The 21,293-nt window shown below is 44.7% G+C and overlaps 1 protein-coding gene across 1 annotated transcript in view; it reads right to left on the bottom strand.

Annotated features, from left to right (window-relative positions):
- LY96 (lymphocyte antigen 96) overlaps positions 1-21,293 on the bottom strand; it is a 51,178-nt gene that overhangs the window by 14,484 nt on the left and 15,401 nt on the right. The window contains exons 2-4 of the mRNA XM_069731493.1: positions 20,723-20,809; positions 18,346-18,474; positions 4,841-4,896 (exon numbers count right to left, since the gene is read on the bottom strand). Coding sequence (XP_069587594.1) covers positions 4,841-4,896; positions 18,346-18,474; positions 20,723-20,809 — 272 coding nt within the window. The remainder of the gene's footprint in view (positions 1-4,840; positions 4,897-18,345; positions 18,475-20,722; positions 20,810-21,293) is intronic.

The following is a 21,293-nucleotide window of genomic DNA, read 5'->3' as shown; positions in this document are numbered from 1 at the left end:
ACCCTTTCTGAACAAAGCTGCCAGCGCAGATTCATTCCACTGAGTGAGTACTGACCATTTCCTAAATTTCTGACAATATACTTCTATATCATCCTGACCCTGGCACAAAGCCAGCAAATTTTTCTCAGCCTGATCCACTGAATTAGGCTCATCGTACAGCAATCCGAGCGCCAGGAAAAACGCATCGACACTACTCAATGCAGGGTCTCCTGGCGCAAGAGAAAATGCCCAGTCTTGAGGGTCGCCGCGCAAAAAAGAAATAATAATCAAAACCTGTTGAATAGGATTACCAGAAGAATGAGGTTTCAAGGCCAGAAATAGCTTACAATTATTTTTGAAACTTAGAAACTTAGTTCTATCTCCAAAAAACAAATCAGGAATAGGAATTCTTGGTTCTAACATAGATTTCTGATCAATAGTATCTTGAATTTTTTGTACATTTATAACGAGATTATCCATTGAAGAGCACAGACCCTGAATATCCATGTCCACACCTGTGTCCAGAATCACCCAAATGTCTAGGGGAAAAAAAAAAAGTGAACACAGAGCTGAGAAAAAAAAAAAAATGATGTCAGAACTTTCTCTTTCCCTCTATTGAGAATCATTAGTTAGGCTCCTTGTACTGTTATGTTTGCTAATGACAGGTGTTATGAAGGCAATCCAGAAACACAGTGTGCTTAGCGATCAGAGCGCACACAGTGATCTGACAAATACCCAAAAATACAAGAACGAGCTCTGAGACGTGGAAACTCTGTAGACTGCACACCTGATCCCATCCTAAACACAACTAAAAGCGGCTGTGGATTGCGCCTAACAACTACCTAGGCAACTCGGCACAGCCTAAGAAACTAGCTAGCCTGAAGATAGAAAAATAGGCCTGACTTGCCCCAGAGAAATTCCCCAAAGGAAAAGGCAGCCCCCCACATATAATGACTGTGAGTAAGATGAAAAGACAAAACGTAGGGATGAAATAGATTCAGCAAAGTGGGGCCCGATATTCTAGGACAGAGCGAGGACAGTAAAGCGAACTTTGCAGTCTACAAAAAACCCTAAAGCAAAACCACGCAAAGGGGGCAAAAAAAACCCCACCGTGCCGAACTAACGGCACGGCGGTACACCCTTTGCGTCTCAGAGCTTCCAGCAAAACAAAAGACAAGCTGGACAGAAAAAAAGCAACAAAAAAGCAAAAAGCACTTAGCTATACAGAGCAGCAAGTCACAGGAACAATCAGGAGAAGCTCAGATCCAACACTGAAACATTGACAAGGAGCAAGGATAGCAGCATCAGGCGGAGTTAAGTAATGAAGCAGTTAACGAGCTCACCAGAACACCTGAGGGAGGAAGCTCAGAAGCTGCAGTACCACTTGTGACCACAGGAGTAAATTCAGCCACAGAATTCACAACAGACAGCAGAAACAAAGCCAGGACTTATCTTTGTTGAAAAGCACAGCAAACAGGAGAGACCAGTAAGGGATGTGAATCCTCCAAAAACAATGGACAACTGGCACTGACTAAAGGATCAAGCAGGACTAAATAGCTGAGTCCAAATTGCAAAAAGTGAACACACCTGATAAATGCTGCGATTCACAGACAGCAGCACTACCACTCATAACCACCGGAGGGAGCCCAAGAGCAGAATTCACAACAGCAGGGTAGGGCTGCTGTATGTGTGTACAGCATCCTAGGTCAATTACAAAAAAACACAGAAAGAACGGCGTACATAACCCACCGCGCACGGCAACAGTGGTGGTCAACCACAAACCAATATCAAAGTAAAAAAGGGGAGAAGCCAGCGCTGCTTATAGTCAGAACGCAAAACATGAAGTGCACATGGACATATTGATTTCTAACTGTATTTCAAAAATGAGACAATTAGTAAACAATTGATCAATTCTTTGAGCCACCCTGCCACGTCACGGCATTCTCATCTGTGGTGCTGGTTAGGCAGTGTGGAGGTTGTACCTGAAATGTCTATGTCCAGACCTGGTCAACCTTTATCTGTGCTGCCCTCTCTGGTGCCATGGGAGTGATTCAGAAATGCTTCAGGTACAGCTTGCATTTAATGTGGCCTTGCTTTTTAGAGGCCGTAATGGCACAGCGAATATAAAAAACGTAGAGTAGGACTGCCCCATTATGAGAATGCCGTGATGTGGCGGGGTGGCTCAAAGAATTGATCAATTGTTTGCTAAATGTCTCATTTTTGAAATACAGTTTTGAAATACAGTTAATTTTCACTTTACACAGATACCCCAGAACATATCACTGGATAACCCCCCTTCCCCCTTCAATGTTATATTTTGGATTCCTGTTGCAGTACATAATGGCAGGTCCACTACAGAATCAGATCTCAAGTTTAACCCCTTCATAACTAGAAATGAGCAAACTTGTTCAGAAAACACTTGCCAATCTCAAATTCGGCTCGAACGTTGCACATTCGGTTTAGTGTTAAGATTCCCGTGTGTTTTTCCTAAAACTCGGCAAAATTTGGCCAATGCTGAGTTTCCAATAAGGGCTCTTTCAGACGTCAGTTTCCAGTAGGAGCATGGGTCGCAAAACGTCCCGCACACGTGTACACTGATGACACATGGATGACATCAGTGTGTCACCAGTGTGATCTGTGCCGGTGGCTGGGAATCAATGTTACTGTTTGCACTGTTCCCCGGCGCCGGGTGCTGAAGACAACTCACATCACTGCCCCCTCCTTGCGCTGCAATCTGCTATAGCATTGACAATGTTGAGAGTTGTATTCAACTGTTAACAGTGTGAGCTGGTGCTGGCTGATGGGAGTATTCATCAGTTGCCCCCTGCGCTATAAATACATTTAAAAAATGACTTGGGATTCCCCTGTATTTTTGATAACCAGCCAGGTAAAACTGACAGCTGTGGGTTGCAATCCTCAGCTGTCAGCTTCAGCAAGGATGGTTATTAAGAATAGAGGGGTCCCCATGCAGTCCCCCCCCCCCCCATTTTTGACAATCTGGTATTCTCAGGCTGGGAAGGGACCATGGATATTGGCCACCCCCAGCCTAAAAATAGCAGCCCGTAGCCGCCCCAGAAAAAGTGCATCTATTAGATGTGTCAATTCTGGCACTTTGTCCGTAACTTCCCATTGCCCTGTGTTGATGGCAAGTGGGGTTCATATTTGTGGGGTTGATGTCACCTTTCTATTGTCTGGCGACATCAAGCTCATGGCTTAGTAATGAAGAGGCGTCTATAAGAAACCTATCCATTACTAATCCTATAGTTATATTGGAAATAAACACACAGCAAGTATAAAGTCCTTTATTTGAAATTAAAAAACACACACTTTTCCATTTTTATTCAAAAATAACAAACAGTTTTACTCACCTAAAGCCCTTGTCTCCTGTAATAAACAAAAAATAATAAACAACCATATCACTGACCTGTCTGACACTCTGTTCCACTCCGTAATCCATGTCTGTGGATCAACAGTTTACAACCAGGACAGTCCCAAGATGCAAATGTCCAGGCTGAGAACCATTGGAGAATGAGCTGCTGCGAGCGCAGCCTCAGTGACCAGCGGTGAAGTAATCAAGGTTACCGCAGATCACTGAGGCTCAGCTCAGTGACTTCACTGCAGTTCACCTCCATGAGTTCAGCGCAGTTCAGGATTTGTGACACACTTAATAGACAGCGGAATTTAACTGATTAACAGCCACAGGTGGATCACCGCTACTCCAGCGACTGTTTATGACACTTGATGGCTGATTAAATCTGCCATCAAGTGCAGGGAAGATGTGGACTCCAGCGCTAAGCCAGGGACATGTCCATGATGTAAATAAATGTCAAAAGTTGTGAATGGGTAAAAGGGCATGCTTTATAAAGACAATCCTTATTCATTGTCCAAAAATTGTCCAAAAACTGTAATCTCTTGAATGGTCACCAAGTCCTGAATTAAACAAGACCTCGGTTTTGTTTTCCAGAGGGAGATGTAGTAAAATGTGCCATCTTCATTAGGAGTGTGCGCTGGTTTATGTTTTTGGAGCATCTTTCAGCTGTCATACCCTTGGAATGTACTCCAAGTCAACTACAACATTCTTTTGACATAATTTACAATAAATTATGATGAATTTATCGGCCGTTCTTGGCCAAACTTCCTCCCAGCTACATGTCTCCCACTTTTCAAAAACGGTGAGCTCTGAGACGTGTCAAAATGACAAAAGAAACAACATTTTTCTTAACTGCGAGTTTTGTGGAAGTTTTCAAAAGTTTAAAAAGGTTTATGTCTTGTTAAATTTGTGTCTTTGTGTGTATAGCCAAACCACAGTAAAGATTGGATTCATGCAGCTGCACCTCTATTTAGTAAATCTACACAAAAGTGAAATGGTAATGAACAGGGGTTGTTCTATCCAGGCTCAGACTGGCCCACAGGGTAACAGGGGAATCCCCCGGTGGGCCCCTGTGAAGATCTGGGCCCCCAACTCCACTATATAGGCAGTATTTGGCATAATTCACATGATAACTCTGTAAAGAAAAAAGCAGCATATCATTATTCATTAACCAAACTACTTAGTTTATTATTATGTAGAGCTATAGGTACATTTGTGAATGAAATGAGGGTAGTATAATAATTGTATGCAGGTGAAAAGGGGGCCCTCAAAGTCAATGTTACTGGTGGGCCCTTGGCACGCCAGTTCAACACTGCTTCTATCATAGAAGCAGACACAACAAAGTTTTATGACTATTTTCTTCATTTCTGCAGTTTTGCAGCAAATGCAGAAATTGAGCCCTAAAAGAACATAAAAACGTATAATCTACTCATCATTACTTGACATGTCTATACCCACAACGTACAGTAAAGTAAGATAAAATCACAATACCTCTACAAGCTGCAGCCTCTTAAAAAGTTTGCGTTGATGAAGTATAGTCAGGGTTTCTGTGAAGAAATTAACATTTAGAAAACAAAATGTTCAGACAAAAGTAAATACAACCCCTGGCAAAAATTATGGAATCACCGGCCCTGGATGCTGTTCATTCAGTTGTTCAATTTTGTAGAAAAAAAGCAGATCACAGACACGGCACAAAACTAAATTAATTTCAAATGGAACTTTTTGACTTTAAGAAACACTAAAAGAAATAAAGAAAAAAAATGTGGTAGTCAGTAATGGTTACCTTTTTTAACCAAGCATAAGGAAAAAATTATGGAATCACTCAATTCTGAGGAAAAAATTATGGAATCACCCTGTAAATTTTCATACCCAAAAATAACACCTGCATCAAATTAGATCTGCTCGTTAGCCTACATCTAAAAAGGAGTGATCACACCTTGCAGAGCTGTTGCACCAAGTGGACTGACAAGAATCATGGCTCCAACACGAGAGATGTCAATTGAAGGTATCAGACTCTTAAAAGAGGGTAAGTCATCACGCAATGTTTCAAAAAATGTTGGTTGTTCACAGTCAGCTGTGTCTAAAATCTGGACCAAATACAAACAACATGGTAAGGTTGTTAAAGGCAAACATACTGGCAGACCAATGATGACATCAAAGCGTCAAGACCGGAAACTTAAGGTACCTTCACACTGAGCAACTTTACAACGAGAACAACAACGATCCGTGATGTTGCAGCGTCCTGGATAGCGATCTCGTTGTGTTTGACACGCAGCAGCAATCAGGATCCCTATGTGACATCGCTGGTCGTAGCTAGAAGTCCGGAACTTTATTTGGTCATCAGGTCGGCGTGATTTGTCATGTTTGACAGCAAAAGCAACGATGCCTGCAATGTCTTAACATGGAGCTAACAACCGGCGAGAACGATAAGTACGTCACTGGATCGCTCCTGCATCGTTCTGGTGTTGCCGTGTTTGACATCTCCTAGCGACCTAAACAGCGACGCTGCAGCGATTGGCTCGTTGTCTATATCGCTGCAGCATCCCTTAGTGTAACGGTACCTTTAAAGCAATATGTCTCCAAAACAGGAAATGCACAACAAAACAAATGAGGTAACGAATGGGTGGAAACTGGAGTCAACGTCTGTGACCGAACTGTAAGAAACCGCCTAAAGTAAATGGGATTTACATACAGAAAAGCCAAACGAAAGCCATCATTAACACCTAAACAGAAAAAAACAAGGTTACAATGGGCTAAGGAAAAGCAATCGTGGACTGTGGATGACTGAATGAAAGTCATATTCAGTGATGAATCACGAATCTGCATTGGGCAAGGTGATGATGCTGGAACTTTTGTTTGGTGCCGTTCCAATGAGATTTATAAAGATGACTGCCTGAAGAGAACATGCAAATTTCCACAGTCATTGATGATATGGGGCTGCATGTCAGGTAAAGGCACTGGGGAGATGGCTGTCATTACATCTTCAATAAATGCACAAGTTTATGTTGATATTTTGGACATTTTTCTTATCCCATCAATTGAAAGGATGTTTGGGGATGATTAAATCATTTTTCAAGATGATAATGCATCCTGCCATAGAGCAAAAACTGTAAAAACATTCCTTGAAAAAAAGACTCCAAATTCAGGTGACAGAGTCCCTTTAAAGGGAGGGTGCCGTGATTTTAGTTTTTGTATTAATAATTATTGATTATATAATCAATTATTTTTAATACAAAAGTAAATGTAGTACTTTAATACTTTTTTACTTATTCATTTTTACTTTTGCCACTGGAGGCCGCCATTTTCATTAGTGTGGGTGTAAGTGTCTGGACACGACACTTGCACACCTCACTTACGGCAGCCATGGGCATAGGAGCCAACAGTCGGGCTCCGACCTTCTCCTGCCTCTCAGCTGTGACTTGGGCACGCCCACTGGGCTGCTACGTCACAGCTGTGAGAGGAGAGCGCGGCCATTTTGTTTTTTTCCTCTGTCATCGCACACAGTAGCTCAGTGTGTGCGATCATAGCAGGAGCTGCCAGGGAGAAGCTGCTGCTGGGAACAGAGGTTCGAGGTGAGTATCTGCAGCCAGGAGCTGTGATTGCAGCCTGTACTTATTATTACAGCACAGGCTGCAATCACTGCTCACTGCCGACCTGTTCAGAGCAGAGCAGGGAGATCGTCACACTGCTCTGCCCTGAACATGATTCAGCACTTCCTGGAAGAGGACTGAAGGTAAGTACAGGGTTTTTATTTTCTTATGCATCTACCACTGCTACCTGTCCCTATATACCACTGCTACCAGCCCCTATATACCACTGCTACCTGCCCCTATATACCACTGCTACCTACCCCTATATACCACTGTTACCTGCCCCTATATACCACTGCTACTAGCCCCTATATACCACTGCTACTAGCCCCTATATACCACTGCTACCTGCTCCTATATACCACTGCTACCTGCTCCTATATACCACTGCTACCAGCCACTATATACCACTGCTACCTGCCCTTATATACCACTGCTACCTGCCCCTATATACCACTGCTACCTGCCTCTATATACCACTGCTACCTGCCCCTATATACCACTGCTACTAGCCCCTATATACCACTGCTACTAGCCCCTATATACCACTGCTACCTGCTCCTATATACCACTGCTACCTGCTCCTATATACCACTGCTACCAGCCACTATATACCACTGCTACCTGCCCCTATATACCACTGCTACCTGCCCCTATATACCACTGCTACTAGCCCCTATATACCACTGCTACTAGCCCCTATATACCACTGCTACCTGCCCCTATATACCACTGCTACCTGCCCCTATATACCACTGCTACCTGCCCCTATATACCACTGCTACTAGCCCCTATATACCACTGCTACTAGCCCCTATATACCACTGCTACTAGCCCCTATATACCACTGCTACCTGCTCCTATATACCACTGCTACCTGCCCCTATATACCACTGCTACTAGCCCCTATATACCACTGCTACTAGCCCCTATATACCACTGCTACTAGCCCCTATATACCACTGCTGCCTGCCCCTATATACCACTGCTGCCTGCCTCTATATACCATCTACCACTGCTGCCTGTCTCTATATACCATCTACCACTGCTGCCTGTCTCTATATACCATCTACCACTGCTGCCTGCCTCTATATACCATCTACGACTGCTGCCTGCCTCTATATACCATCTACGACTGCTGCCTGCCTCTATATACCACCTACCACTGCTGCCTGCCTCTATATACCATCTACCACTGCTACCTCTGTCCTGTGTAGCTAATCTAGTCTTGTGTAGCTAATCCTGTCCTGTGTACAGTATCACACAAGATAGCATTAGATACACGGCGCAGCACAGTATCACACAGGACAGGATTAGATACACGGCTCAGCAGTCAGTATCTAATCCTCTCCTATGCACTCCTCTCCCCCCTGCGTGTCTTTCCCCATTGTGGTTTATTATTTTTGTTGTGGGAGATGAGGGAGTCGAGGATTATGCGTTCGGTATGGTATAAAAAAGATTAATAAAGGACTTTATTCTGGCCGAGTCTTTATTTACAATACATGTGAGATCTATGTGGCGGCATTATGGGTGATCTATATGGCGGTATTATGTGAGAAGCATATGATGGTATGTGAGAACACTGGCGGTATTATGTGTGATCTATATGGTGGTATGTGAGAACACTGGCGATATTATGTGTGATCTATATGGCGGTATGTGAGAACACTGGCGGTATTATGTGTGATCTATATGGTGGTATGTGAGAACACTGGCGGTATTATGTGTGATCTATATGGCGGTATGTGAGAACACTGGCGGTATTATGCGTGATCTATATGGCGGTATGTGAGAACACTGGCGGTATTATGTGTGATCTATATGGTGGTATGTGTGAACACTGGCGGTATTATGTGTGATCTATATGGCGGTATTATGTGAGAAGCATATGGTGGTATGTGAGAACACTGGCGGTATTATGTGTGATCTATATGGTGGTATATGAGAACACTGGCGGTATTATGTGTGATCTATGGCGGTATGTGAGAACACTGGCGGTATTATGTGTGATCTATATGGCGGTATGTGAGAACACTGGCAGTATTATGTGTGATCTATATGGTGGTATTATGTGAGAACTGTATGACAGTATTGTGTGATCTATTTGATAGTATTGTGTGTGATCTATATGGCGGTATTATGCGAGAACACTATGGCAGTATTATCTTCAGAAAGCGGACCCATTCTATGGTGGTTCTGGCTGAGCACCTGCACGCGGGTCTGGGGTAGTAGAGGGGGCAGCATGACCTCCAGTTAGGTGCAGTCAGGGCTGGTGAGGCAGCTGAAGAGAGGGGTCTCATTTTTATCGTTACTATATGGCTACATTTCCTTCCCAGCGTCACCCCGTACTTCGCCTGTCGCCTCGCTTTCACACATTGCCAGGACAGGATGGAGAAGACAGGATCTGAGGAGGGGAATGGGGTCATGCAAAGTCTGGATCAGACCAGGCAATCAATCCGCAGAAATGTTTCCTGGATTTCTGTGGAGCAGACGGTCCATCCATGTGTATAAAAGACAGCGCTCTATGTACAATCCCTGGCTGCTCCGCGCACCAAACAGGGGGCCCCTATAGACCAGCACACTGCTCTCCTGAAATACTCTGTGCTGCTGTCACCCTGCTCCCTCCACCACATATCTCCCAGAATCCTTGCTGCCTGCCATCCTCGGTGACTGTCTACTTGTCAGTATAAGGCTGCCTTCACACTATCATTATTTGGTCAGTATTTTACCTCAGTATTTGTAGCCAAAACCAGGAGTGGGTGATAAATGCAGAAGTGGTGCATATGTTTCTATTATACTTTTCCTCTATTTGTTCCACGCCTGGTTTTGGCTTACAAATACTGAGGTAAAATACTGACCAAATACTGATAGTGTGATAGTGTGAGTCACCAACAAAATGGCTGCTCACTGGGTTCCTGAATATCATCCTCTCTAATCCCTTAGCAAACACCCATAAGGAGAGGAGAGGAGACATCACACACGTCAGCAGACTCCGCCCATAATTACTGCAGTGCAGTAATGTGAGCTATTTGTACACTAGGTTTTTCTGAAATTTCAGCAGCTGCTCCCCCTAGTGTTGAAAAGTGGAAATTCCAAAACTTTTCAAATTATTTTTCATATTTTACTAAATTATAAACAAATGATAATATTTTTTAAGAAAATGTAATCATTAATTCTTTACATTTTTACAATTTCTGAAAAAAATTTTTTTTTGATGGCACCTTCCCTTTAAGTCCATGCCTCAGAGACTGCAAGCTGTTATACAAGCCAAAGATGGTGCAACAAAATACTAGTGATGTTTTGGAGATTTTGTTGTTTGTTTGTTTTTCATGATACCATAATTTTTTCCTCAGAATTGAGTGATTCCATAATTTTTCCCCTATGCTTGGTTAAAAAAGTAACAATTACTGACTACCACATTTTTCGTTGTTGATTTCTTTTAGTATTTCTTAAAGCCAGAAAGTTGCCATTTGAAATGACTTTAGTTTTGTGCCATGTCTGTGATCTGCTTTTTTCTACAAAATTAAATAACTGAATGAACATCCTCCAAGGCCGGTGGTTATGGTTCCATAATTTTTACCAGGGGTTGTAGTCCAATATTCACAGGCAGCAGATATTCTGCAACTCTTTTACAGCATATTCCTATATTGTCTCGCCCAGTGGCGTAACTACCGCGGTCGCAGCGGTCGCCAGTGCGACCGGGCCCGGCAGGTCAGGGGCCCGGGCCCGGCAGGCAGGCTCGGACTGGCAGTGCCTCCCCCCGCTCCAGGGCCCCCCCCGCCGCCGCCGCTGCCGCTGCCTTGAATACTCACCCTGCTCCAGCGATGGTCTCGGCGTCTGCACTGCAGCTCGTTCCTGCTTGAGCGGTCACGTGACACCGCTCATTAAGATCATGAATATGCGCATATTCATGATCTTAATGAACGGTGTCACATGACCGCTCAAGCAGGAAGAAGGTGCTGCGCCGGCGCCGCCGCCTGGAGTTGGGACAGAGCGCGAGGGATGTCGGCACGGCCGTGCAGTGGGAAGACAGGTGAGTATGAGGGCCGGGGGGACGGGGGATGAAGGAGGACATAAGCCGGCGCGCCGAGCAGGAGCGGAGAGATAAGCCTGCATACAGGGGGGAATATAAGCCATGCAGGGGGGAATATAAGCCATGCAGGGGGGGATATGAGCCATGCAGGGGGGAATATAAGCCATGCAGGGGGGGATATGAGCCATGCAGGGGGGAATATGAGCCATGCAGGGGGGAATATGAGCCATGCAGGGGGGAATATGAGCCATGCAGGGGGGAATATGAGCCATGCAGGGGGGAATATGAGCCATGCAGGGGGGAATATGAGCCATGCAGGGGGGAATATAAGCCATGCAGGGGGGAATATAAGCCATGCATACAGGGGGGGGGAATATGAGCCATGCATACAGGGGCGGAATATGAGCCATGCATACAGGGGCGGAATATGAGCCATGCATACATGGGGAGATATGAGTCATGCATGCAGGAGGGGTAATATGAGCTATGTATATGGGATAGGAGGGAGATGAGCCATGCATACAGGAGGGGGGTCATTATACAGTATTGAGCATCATGTGTGGCCGTTATACAGTATGGAGCATCATTTGTGGTCATTATACAGTATTGAGCATTATGTGGGATCATTATACAGTATGGAGAACTGTGTGGCCGTTATACACTATGGAGCACTATGTGTGGGTGGCCATTATACAGTATGGAGCAATGTGTGGCCATTATACAGTATGGAGCATCATGTGTGGCCATTATACACTATGGAGCATCATGTGTGGCCATTATACACTATGGAGCATCATGTGTGGCCATTATACAGTATGCAGCATCATGTGTGGCCATTATACAGTATGCAGCATCATGTGTGGTGGCCGTTATACAGTATTGAGCATCATGTGTGGCCATTATTCTATGGGGGTTACATTGAGTTGTATGGCAGGGCTGCAGGGGGGGGGGGCCATTTGGAAGTTCGCACCGGGGCCCCTAACTTTGTAGTTACGCCACTGGTCTCGCCTGTTCACATGACAGATGGAAGACAACAAGCAAATTAACTGGCTACAACGTAATAATTTACCATGACATCCTCTATAGCAGCGGCCACAACCTTCTTACCTTGAGAGCCACAGTCAGCCCTGAGACAGTCATGAGCCGCAATCTAGCAGAAGTCTATGACTGTCCAATTATAAAGTTCTCATGCCCTGAGTGCCCCCTTATATAGTTCTCATGCCCTGAGTGCTCCATTATAAAGTTCTCATGCCCTGAGTGCCCCCTTATATAGTTCTCTTGCCCTGAGTGCTCCATTATAAAGTTATCATACCCTGAGTGCCCCCTTATATAGTTCTCATGCCCTGAGTGCTCCATTATAAAGTTTTCATGCCCTGAGTGCCCCCTTATACAGTTCTCATGCCCTGAGTGCTCCATTATAAAGTTCTCATGTCCTGAGTGCCCCCTTATATAGCTTCCATGCCCTGAGTGCCCCCTTATACGGTTCTCATGCCCTGAGTGCTCCATTATAAAGTTCTCATGCCCTGAGTGCCCCCTTATACAGTTCTGATGCCCTGAGTGCTCCATTATAAAGTTCTCATGTCCTGAGTGCCCCCTTATATAGCTTCCATGCCCTGAGTGCCCCCTTATACGGTTCTCATGCCCTGAGTGCTCCATTATAAAGTTCTCATGTCCTGAGTGCCCCCTTATATAGTTCTCATGCCCTGAGTGCACCCTTATATAGCTTCCATGCCCTGAGTGCCCCCTTATACGGTTCTCATGCCCTGAGTGCTCCATTATAAAGTTCTCATGTCCTGAGTGCCCCCTTATACAGTTCTCATGCCCTGAGTGCTCCATTATAAAGTTCTCATGTCCTGAGTGCCCCCTTATACAGTTCTCATGCCCTGAGTGCTCCATTATAAAGTTCTCATGTCCTGAGTGCCCTCTTATATAGCTTCCATGCACTGAGTGCTCTATCATAAAGTTCTCATGTCCTGAGTGCCCCCTTATATAGCTTCCATGCCCTGAGTGCCCCCTTATACAGTTCTCATGCCCTGAGTGCTCTATTTTAAAGTTCTCATGTCCTGAGTGCCCCCTTATATAGCTTCCATACCCTGAGTGCCTCCTTATACGGTTCTCATGCCCTGAGTGCTCCATTATAAAGTTCTCATGTCCTGAGTGCACCCTTATATAGCTTCCATGCCCTGAGTGCCCCCTTATACGGTTCTCATGCCCTGAGTGCTCCATTATAAAGTTCTCATGTCCTGAGTGCCTCCTTATACAGTTCTCATGCCCTGAGTGCTCCATTATAAAGTTCTCATGTCCTGAGTGCCCTCTTATATAGCTTCCATGCACTGAGTGCTCTATCATAAAGTTCTCATGTCCTGAGTGCCCCCTTATATAGCTTCCATGCCCTGAGTGCCCCCTTATACAGTTCTCATGCCCTGAGTGCTCTATTTTAAAGTTCTCATGTCCTGAGTGCCCCCTTATATAGCTTCCATACCCTGAGTGCCTCCTTATACAGGTCTCATACCCTGAGTGCTTTCTCATAAAGTTCTTATACTCTGGGTGCTCCATTATAATGTTCTCATGTCCTGAGTGCCCCCTTATATAATTCTTATTCCCTGAGTGACCCCTTATAAATTTCCATGCCCGAGTGCCCACTTAAAAAGTTCTCAAACCCTGAGTGCCCTCTTATACAGTTGGGTGCTCCATTATAAAGTTCTCATGTCCTGAGTGCCCCCTTATTGAACAATTATGTCACAAGTGATCACTTAAACAATTACAATGCACCAAGTGCCCTGTTTATAAAGGAATAATGATCTGCGTGCCAGTCATAAAATAAAAATGCTCCAAGTACCCATCTCTACAAGTAATAATGCCTTATTAGAAGCCAATACAGTTGCGAGTGGCACTGTCCTGAGAAGACAGCCATGAGCCGAACACAAGAGGCTCATGAACCACTGGTTGGTTTCCCTGCTCTGCAGCCATGGCTGCTCTCTGTTCTTTGAAGGTGGGAATGAGGTTAGGGCGATATTTACAATAAATGTAGATAGCAGAGAGTGCAGGCGCCTCAGGCCTTATTCACACTAGCATCAGGGCTCCTAGTTTATTAAAGGGAATCTGTCAGCAGATGTAGCAGAGTTCAGTTGCTGAACTGTGTATAACCCCCCCACACAACAGCTTTCTGTGTACAGTGATTGGACCAGGAGGCACAAGACCAGTTGTCCTGTAGTGATAATCTCCTGCTGATAAAACACTGATTGTATTGAAACTGCAAATCTCAGTCCAGTAAGTGATACATTACTTTAATCATGGTGCTCTCAGACTCCCTTTAATAAAAACTTAACAGGTATGCGGGATCTATTTTCAGATGAGTATAAAAAATTACAGACCAGATTAGCTGTAATAAGCCTTTGCCTATTGTAGTCCTAGTGAAGGGTGCCCTCGTTAGTATGTCCATATCCATATTATTAATTATATTTAAGCACCATTAATTCCAAGGTGCTCTACATATGAAGGGTTTACAAGACACAACATGACAAAAAACAAGGACAATAAACCTAAACCAAATAAAGAAACAAACTGAAGGAAAAAAGGATCCTGCCCATGAGGGCTTAGAATCTAGACGGAAGGTGGGAAACAGACAATAGGTGGACATGATGCTTCAATGTTATTTTGGCACGCAAAACATGGGGGGATTACCCGAGGTACACAGACAACTTGCTTATGTTTTGTGGCTGTCTAACACAGGGACTTAAACATGTCACTAGAGCACTCGCGATACTAAGTGCATACTTAAGCAACCTTGGCAAACTTGAGTAACGAGCATTTGCGCTCACCACTATTACTTATTTTTAGAGCACCATTGAATCCATGATACTGTACATGAGGAGGGGTTAAATACAAAACACAAATATGAATTACAGTGAACAAACTAAAATGACAGACTGCTACAGAAAGGAGATGGCCCTGCCCTTGTGAGGTTAAAATCTACAGTCTACAGAGTGGGCTTGGAGACTACAAGGCAGGCTTACAATCTACAGGGTGGGCTTAGCGACTGCAGGGCGGGCTTACAGTCTACAGAGCGGGCTTGGAGACTACAAGGCAGGCTTACAGTCTACAGGGTGGGCTTAGCGACTGCAGGGCGGGCTTACAGTCTACAGAGCGGGCTTGGAGACTACAAGGCAGGCTTACAATCTACAGGGTGGGCTTAGCGACTGCAGGGCGGGCTTACAGTCTACAGAGCGGGCTTGGAGACTACAAGGCAGGCTTACAATCTACAGGGTGGGCTTAGCGACTGCAGGGCGGGCTTACAGTCTACAGAGCGGGCTTGGAGACTACAAGGCAGGCTTACAGTCTACAGGGTGGGCTTAGCGACTGCAGGGCGGGCTTACAGTCTACAGAGCGGGCTTGGAGACTACAAGGCAGGCTTACAATCTACAGGGTGGGCTTAGCGACTGCAGGGCGGGCTTACAGTCTACAGGGCAGGCTTACAGTCTACAGGGTGGGCTTACAGTCTACAGGGTGGGGTTAGAGACTACAGGGCAGGCTTACGGTCTACAGAGCGGGCTGACAGTCTACAAGGTGGGACACGACACATAGTGCAGGATGGAGACAGATGGGGCAGCATGTAGACCAGGGGTCTCAAACACGCGGCCCCCGAGGCAGGTATCTGCGACCCGCGGTGCAAGCTAGAAGAGAGGAGGCGGCACAGAGCTCTGGGAGTTTTGCAGCTGCCCACAATGCATGACGCGTCGCCATGGATAATGAAGCCGTGCGTCGCCAAGCAGGAAGACGTGCAGCAGTGTGCAGCACCTGTGACGGTCGGAAGTCACTCTATGTATCCATGGCGACGCATCATGTATTGTGGGCAGCTGCAAAACTCCCAGAGCTCCGTGCCGCCTCCTCTCTTCTAGCGTGCACTAGGCTGGAGCAAAGCATTGCGGGGGAATGCAGAGCCTGGCTGGGAGGACAAGGTATGTACTGTTATATACTACATGGGCTGTGTTATATACTACGTGGGCTGTGTTATATACTACGTGTACTGTATTAAGTTTGAAAGGAATGCGGCCCCCCAGCTTACATTTTTTTTATGTGCGGCCCATTTACTCTGCCGAGTTTGAGACCCCTGATGTAGACTCATGGTGCAGGATGGAGACTCATGGGGCAGGATAGAGAAACATGGTGCAGGAGGGAGACAGATGGGGCAGGATGGAGACAGATGGGGCAGGAACATGGGACAGGATAGAGACAGATGGGGCAGGATGGAGACAGATGAGGCAGGATGGAGACAGATGGGGCAGGATGGAGTCTGATGGGGCAGGATGGAGACTGATGGGGCAGGATGGAGACAGATGGGGCAGGATGGAGACTGATGGGGCAGGATGGAAACTGATGGGGCAGGATGGAGACAGATGGGGCAGGACAGAGACAGATGGGGCAAGACAGAGACAGATGGGGCAGGATGGAGACAGATGGGGCACGATCATGGGGCAGGATGGAGACAAATGGGGCAGGATGGAGACACATGGTGCAGGAGGGAGACAGATGGGGCAGGAACAAGGGACAGGATAGAGACAGATGGGGCAGGATGGAGACAGATGAGGCAGGATGGAGACAGATGGGGCAGGATGGAGACTGATGGGGCAGGATGGAGACTGATGGGGCAGGATGGAGACTGATGGAGCAGGACAGAGACAGATGGGGCGGGATGGAGACGGATGGGGCACGATCATGGGGCAGGATGGAGACAAATGGGGCAGGATGGAGACACATGGTGCAGGAGGGAGACAGATGGGGCAGCATGGAGACAGATTTGGCAGCATGTAGACACATGTTGCAGAATGGAGACTCATGGGGCAGGATGGAGACAGATGGAGCAACATGGAGACAGATGGGGCAGGTTCATGGGGTAGGATGGAGACAGATGGGACTGGATGGAGCTGAATGGAGACACATGGTGCAAGATCATGGGGAAGGATGGAGACAGATGGGGCACGATGGAGACAGATGGGGCACGATGGAGACAGATGTGGCAGGAACATGGGGCTGGATGGAGACAGATGGGGCAGAATTGAGACACATGGGGCAGAATGGAGACACATGGTGCAGGATCATGGTGCAGGATGGAGACAGATGGAGCAGGATCATGGGGCAGGATGGAGACAGATGGGGCAGGATCATGTGGAGACACATGATGCAAGATCATGGGGCAGGATAGAGACACATGATGCAGGATCATGGGGTCAGATGGAGACAGATAGGGCAGGATGGAGACACATCTCAATTTCATTACGAGTTCGTAGACACCAATCATGTATAGGTTCTTTTTTATTTAAGTGGTGAAAAAAAATCCAAAGATTCTCAAAAAAAAAGTTGCCATATTCCCAGACTTCACACTAGACCTTGGAAATCAAGGTCCCAGAGTCTGGAGGAAGAGTGGAGAGACCACAATCCAAGCTGCTTGAGGTCTAGTGTGAAGTTTCCACAATCAGTGATGGTTTGGGGAGCCATGTCATGTGCTGGTGTGGGTCCACTGTGTTTTATCAAACCAAAGTCAGCGCAGCAGTCTACCAGGGAATTTTAGAGCACTTTATGCTTCCCTCTGCCGACAAGCTTTTTGGAGATGAAATTTCATTCTCCAGCAGGACTTGGCACCTGTCCACACTGCCAAAGTACCAATACCTGGTTTACAAATAACAGTATCACTGTGCTTGATTGGCCAGCAGACTCGTCTGACCTTAACCCCATAGAGAATCTATGGGGTATTGTCAAGAGGAAGATGAGAGACAGCAGACCCAACAATGCAGACGAGATGAAGGCTGCTATCAAAGCAACCTGGGCTTCCATAACACCTCAGCAGAGACACAGACTGGTCGCCTCCATGCCACGCCACATTGATGCAGTAATTGATGCAAAAGGAGCCCCGACCAAGTATTGAGTGCATTTACTAAACATACGGTACATTTCAGTAGGCCAACATTTCGGATGTTAAAATCATTTTTTCAAGTTGGTGTTATAAAGTATTCTAATTTACTGAGATAATAACTTTTGGGTTTTCATTGGCTATAAGCCATAATCATGGACATTAACAGAAATAAACACTTGAAATAGAACACTCTGTTTGTAATAACTCTATATAATATATGGTTTTCACTTTTTGTATTGAAGAACTGAAAGAAATTAACTTTTTGATGATATTCTAATTTTGTGAGATTCACCTGTACATCCCGTACTGACCATTAGTGCTAGTTACACTACTCAGTGGAGATGGAGGACATGAGGTGTATATCCGGTATTGACCATCAGTGTTACTTGCACTACTCAGTGGAGCTGAAGGATATCATTACACGTGTACTAACACAACCAATCTCCATACAATTACCTCTTACCTCCTTTGAGAGCTCCACAGAAATCATATTCATCATCAACTCCAGTACACAATTCAGCTTTGGTAACTGAGACCGTCACAGATTCCTTCCAAATCTCTATTGTAGCATATAAGCGGTCAATATTCTTCCCTGCACAACAATTAAGATATATTATTACTTAAAGTGGATTTGGGAGCTGATTGATGCTGCACAAAACACGGGCGGCCTAAGTCAGAGTCTGGCTGCGCTATTATAGCCCAGTATATAATAATAATAATCTTTATATAGCGCTAACATATTCCGCAGCGCTTTACAGTTTTGCACACATTATCATCACTGTCCCTGTTGAGGCTCACAATCTATATTCCCTATCAGTATGTCTTTGGAATGTGGGAGGAAACCGGAGAACCCAGAGGAAACCCACGCAAACATGGAGAGAACATACAAACTCTTTGCAGATGTTGTCCTTGGTGGGGTTTGAACCCAGGACTCATATACACCTGGGCATTTCAGAGAAAAATGTAGCTTAAAGATTTCAATGGGGACCATAGCAAGAGACAAGACAAGTGCAGCGCTGGCCGGCTTCTCCAGTGCCGCTGCAGAAGATTGACAGGACTATCCCTATGTAGACACATTGGAGAGATCTATCGATCACTTGGAGCGGTGCAGAGAGAAGACGGCCAGCGCTCAACTAGTCTGGTCTCTTGCTATGGTCCCGGAAAAATCTTTTAACTATATGCTCCGCTGACAACACTTGTCTGTTTTCTGTATCCTGGCCCAAGTATTGACAAGCCATGTTGACATGACAATGAGGGAGGTAAGGATTGATTTTCAAGGAACCAGGCAAATATTGTTGTAGAAGAACCAGGAGGTTGACAAGGTGCGGTAATATTTTTTTCAAGCCATCAGCTTTGTCCACTATAGGGTTATCCTCAGCAAAACCCTCATTATTTGGCATGGATTCACCACTGTGGATTTTCCTGCAGATCTATTGAATTTCTGATATGTGGACAAACCCTAATCCTGAGGCTACATGGAAACATTTTGTAATATGACACCCAAATTTTGGAAGATTTGCAATGTAGAGGACAACTATCACCTAAGTTAATATTTGGGATGGAAAGCAACAGAGTCCCCATGTAGTGGCCCGTGTAAATGGCCCCTGTATTTATAAAACAGCCTCCTATAAGCTAGAGACCCCATGAGCCCCCATCATAAGTAAGCAGAAAGAGTCAGTGCAGCTGGTCTGAACTTCTATGATGCTGGTTTGAGATTTCCATATAGCCTTGTTCTGACAGCTGTATTTTTGGCCAGTGCAGAATGCTACAGTCGTGTGAGCTAGGCCTATATGGTATTGTCATAAAAGCTACTTCTGTATTGTACCACTAATTTTTTAAGGGTATGGGCAGAAGGGCCTGTGAATAAGTGCTTTACTGATAACTTCCCGTTTATAATTCTTTGACCTGAGCAGAAAATGGAGAAATATAATGATCTGGTCTGAGAAAAAAGGGACATAAGAGCACCCCATAGAATAGATAATAATAAGTAGGCGTCTCATCAGTGAGGATATGGACAGAATGTGTACATTAGGATGTATGAATGGATCCTTACTGTTTCCTAGTCTCCAGAATGACTAGTAAGCCAAGTAATATGGCTGTATACAGAGGTAGGGGAAAAAGAGCTAGAGAGGGTACAACTTGTAGAACTCATACTTGTCCCCACAACATGCAAGATAGAACATGTATCAAAGGACATCTAAATATAAACCCTACAAAATTACATTTTATAAAACAATTGTTCCATCAGCAGACTTTTCTGTACCATCATGTGGAGCCATTAGAGGCAGCCATGGTGCACAAGGACATTACTACAGGAAAGATATACAGTATATCTTGGTACCGTGTTAGCCAGTGGATAGAAAAATATTTAGAATTGAGAGTCCTCAGTAGTTGATACCTTTTAATGGCTAACTGAAAAGATGGTAACAAATTGCAAGCTTTCGAGACTACTCAAGTCTCTTCATCAGGCATAGACTAATACAAAATCTGAAGAATCACATATTTATGCACAAAAAAGCACAAAAATAATGTCATAGATAAGACAGGTGATGTGAAGCAGAACTACCATTACGTGAGAGTGCTAAACAGTTGTGTCCATAAATATGGGAACAGTTCATAGATAAGGAGTATAAATGTTTTATTGTCCTCTGATTGGGGTCTAGTTCTGTGTTGTGATGCCCTTACAAGGTATGAGGACATTACTAGTCATGGCACTGCCCCATATATCCAGATTCCACACCCAGCATTGGAAACAGTTAAGATAAATGCATTACTTTATTAATAATAATAATAATAATAAAAATGGGAAATTCTGATTCCACAGCAAACACTGGACATACTTGGAATGATTTTCACAGAAATATTCCCGTGTGTGTGCCGGCTCAGCTCACAACCTTCTAGTTTAATCACTGGTGGAAAACTGTCATCTGCAGGAAAAAGAAACTGATAATGTATTAATTCATTGTTTCTTTTTTTTAGCAATTACATAAAGACATATCTAGAGCTAAATAAAATAAACATACAGTGAAACGGAAAGTATTTAGACCCCTTTAAATTTTTCACTCTTTGTTTTATTGCAGCCATTTGGTAAATTCAAAAAAGTAAATTTTTTCACATTAATGTACTCTCTTCACCCCATCTTGACTGAAAAAAAAACAGAAATGTAGAAATTTCAGAAAATTTATTAAAAAAGAAAAACTGAAATATCACATGGTCATAAGTATTTAGACCCTTTGCTCAGACACTCATATTTAAGTCACATGCTGTCCATTTCCTTGTGATTCTCCTTGAGATGGTTCTACTCTTTCATTGGAGTCCAGCTGTGTTTAACTAAACTGATAGGACTTGATTTGGAAAGACACACACTCGTCTATATAAGACCTCGCAGCTCACAGTGCATGTCAGACCAAA

The sequence above is a fragment of the Ranitomeya imitator genome, chromosome 6, assembly GCF_032444005.1.
Source record: "Ranitomeya imitator isolate aRanImi1 chromosome 6, aRanImi1.pri, whole genome shotgun sequence".
Taxonomy (NCBI): Eukaryota; Metazoa; Chordata; class Amphibia; order Anura; family Dendrobatidae; genus Ranitomeya; species Ranitomeya imitator.
This window is presented reverse-complemented; position numbering and strand designations above follow the sequence as displayed.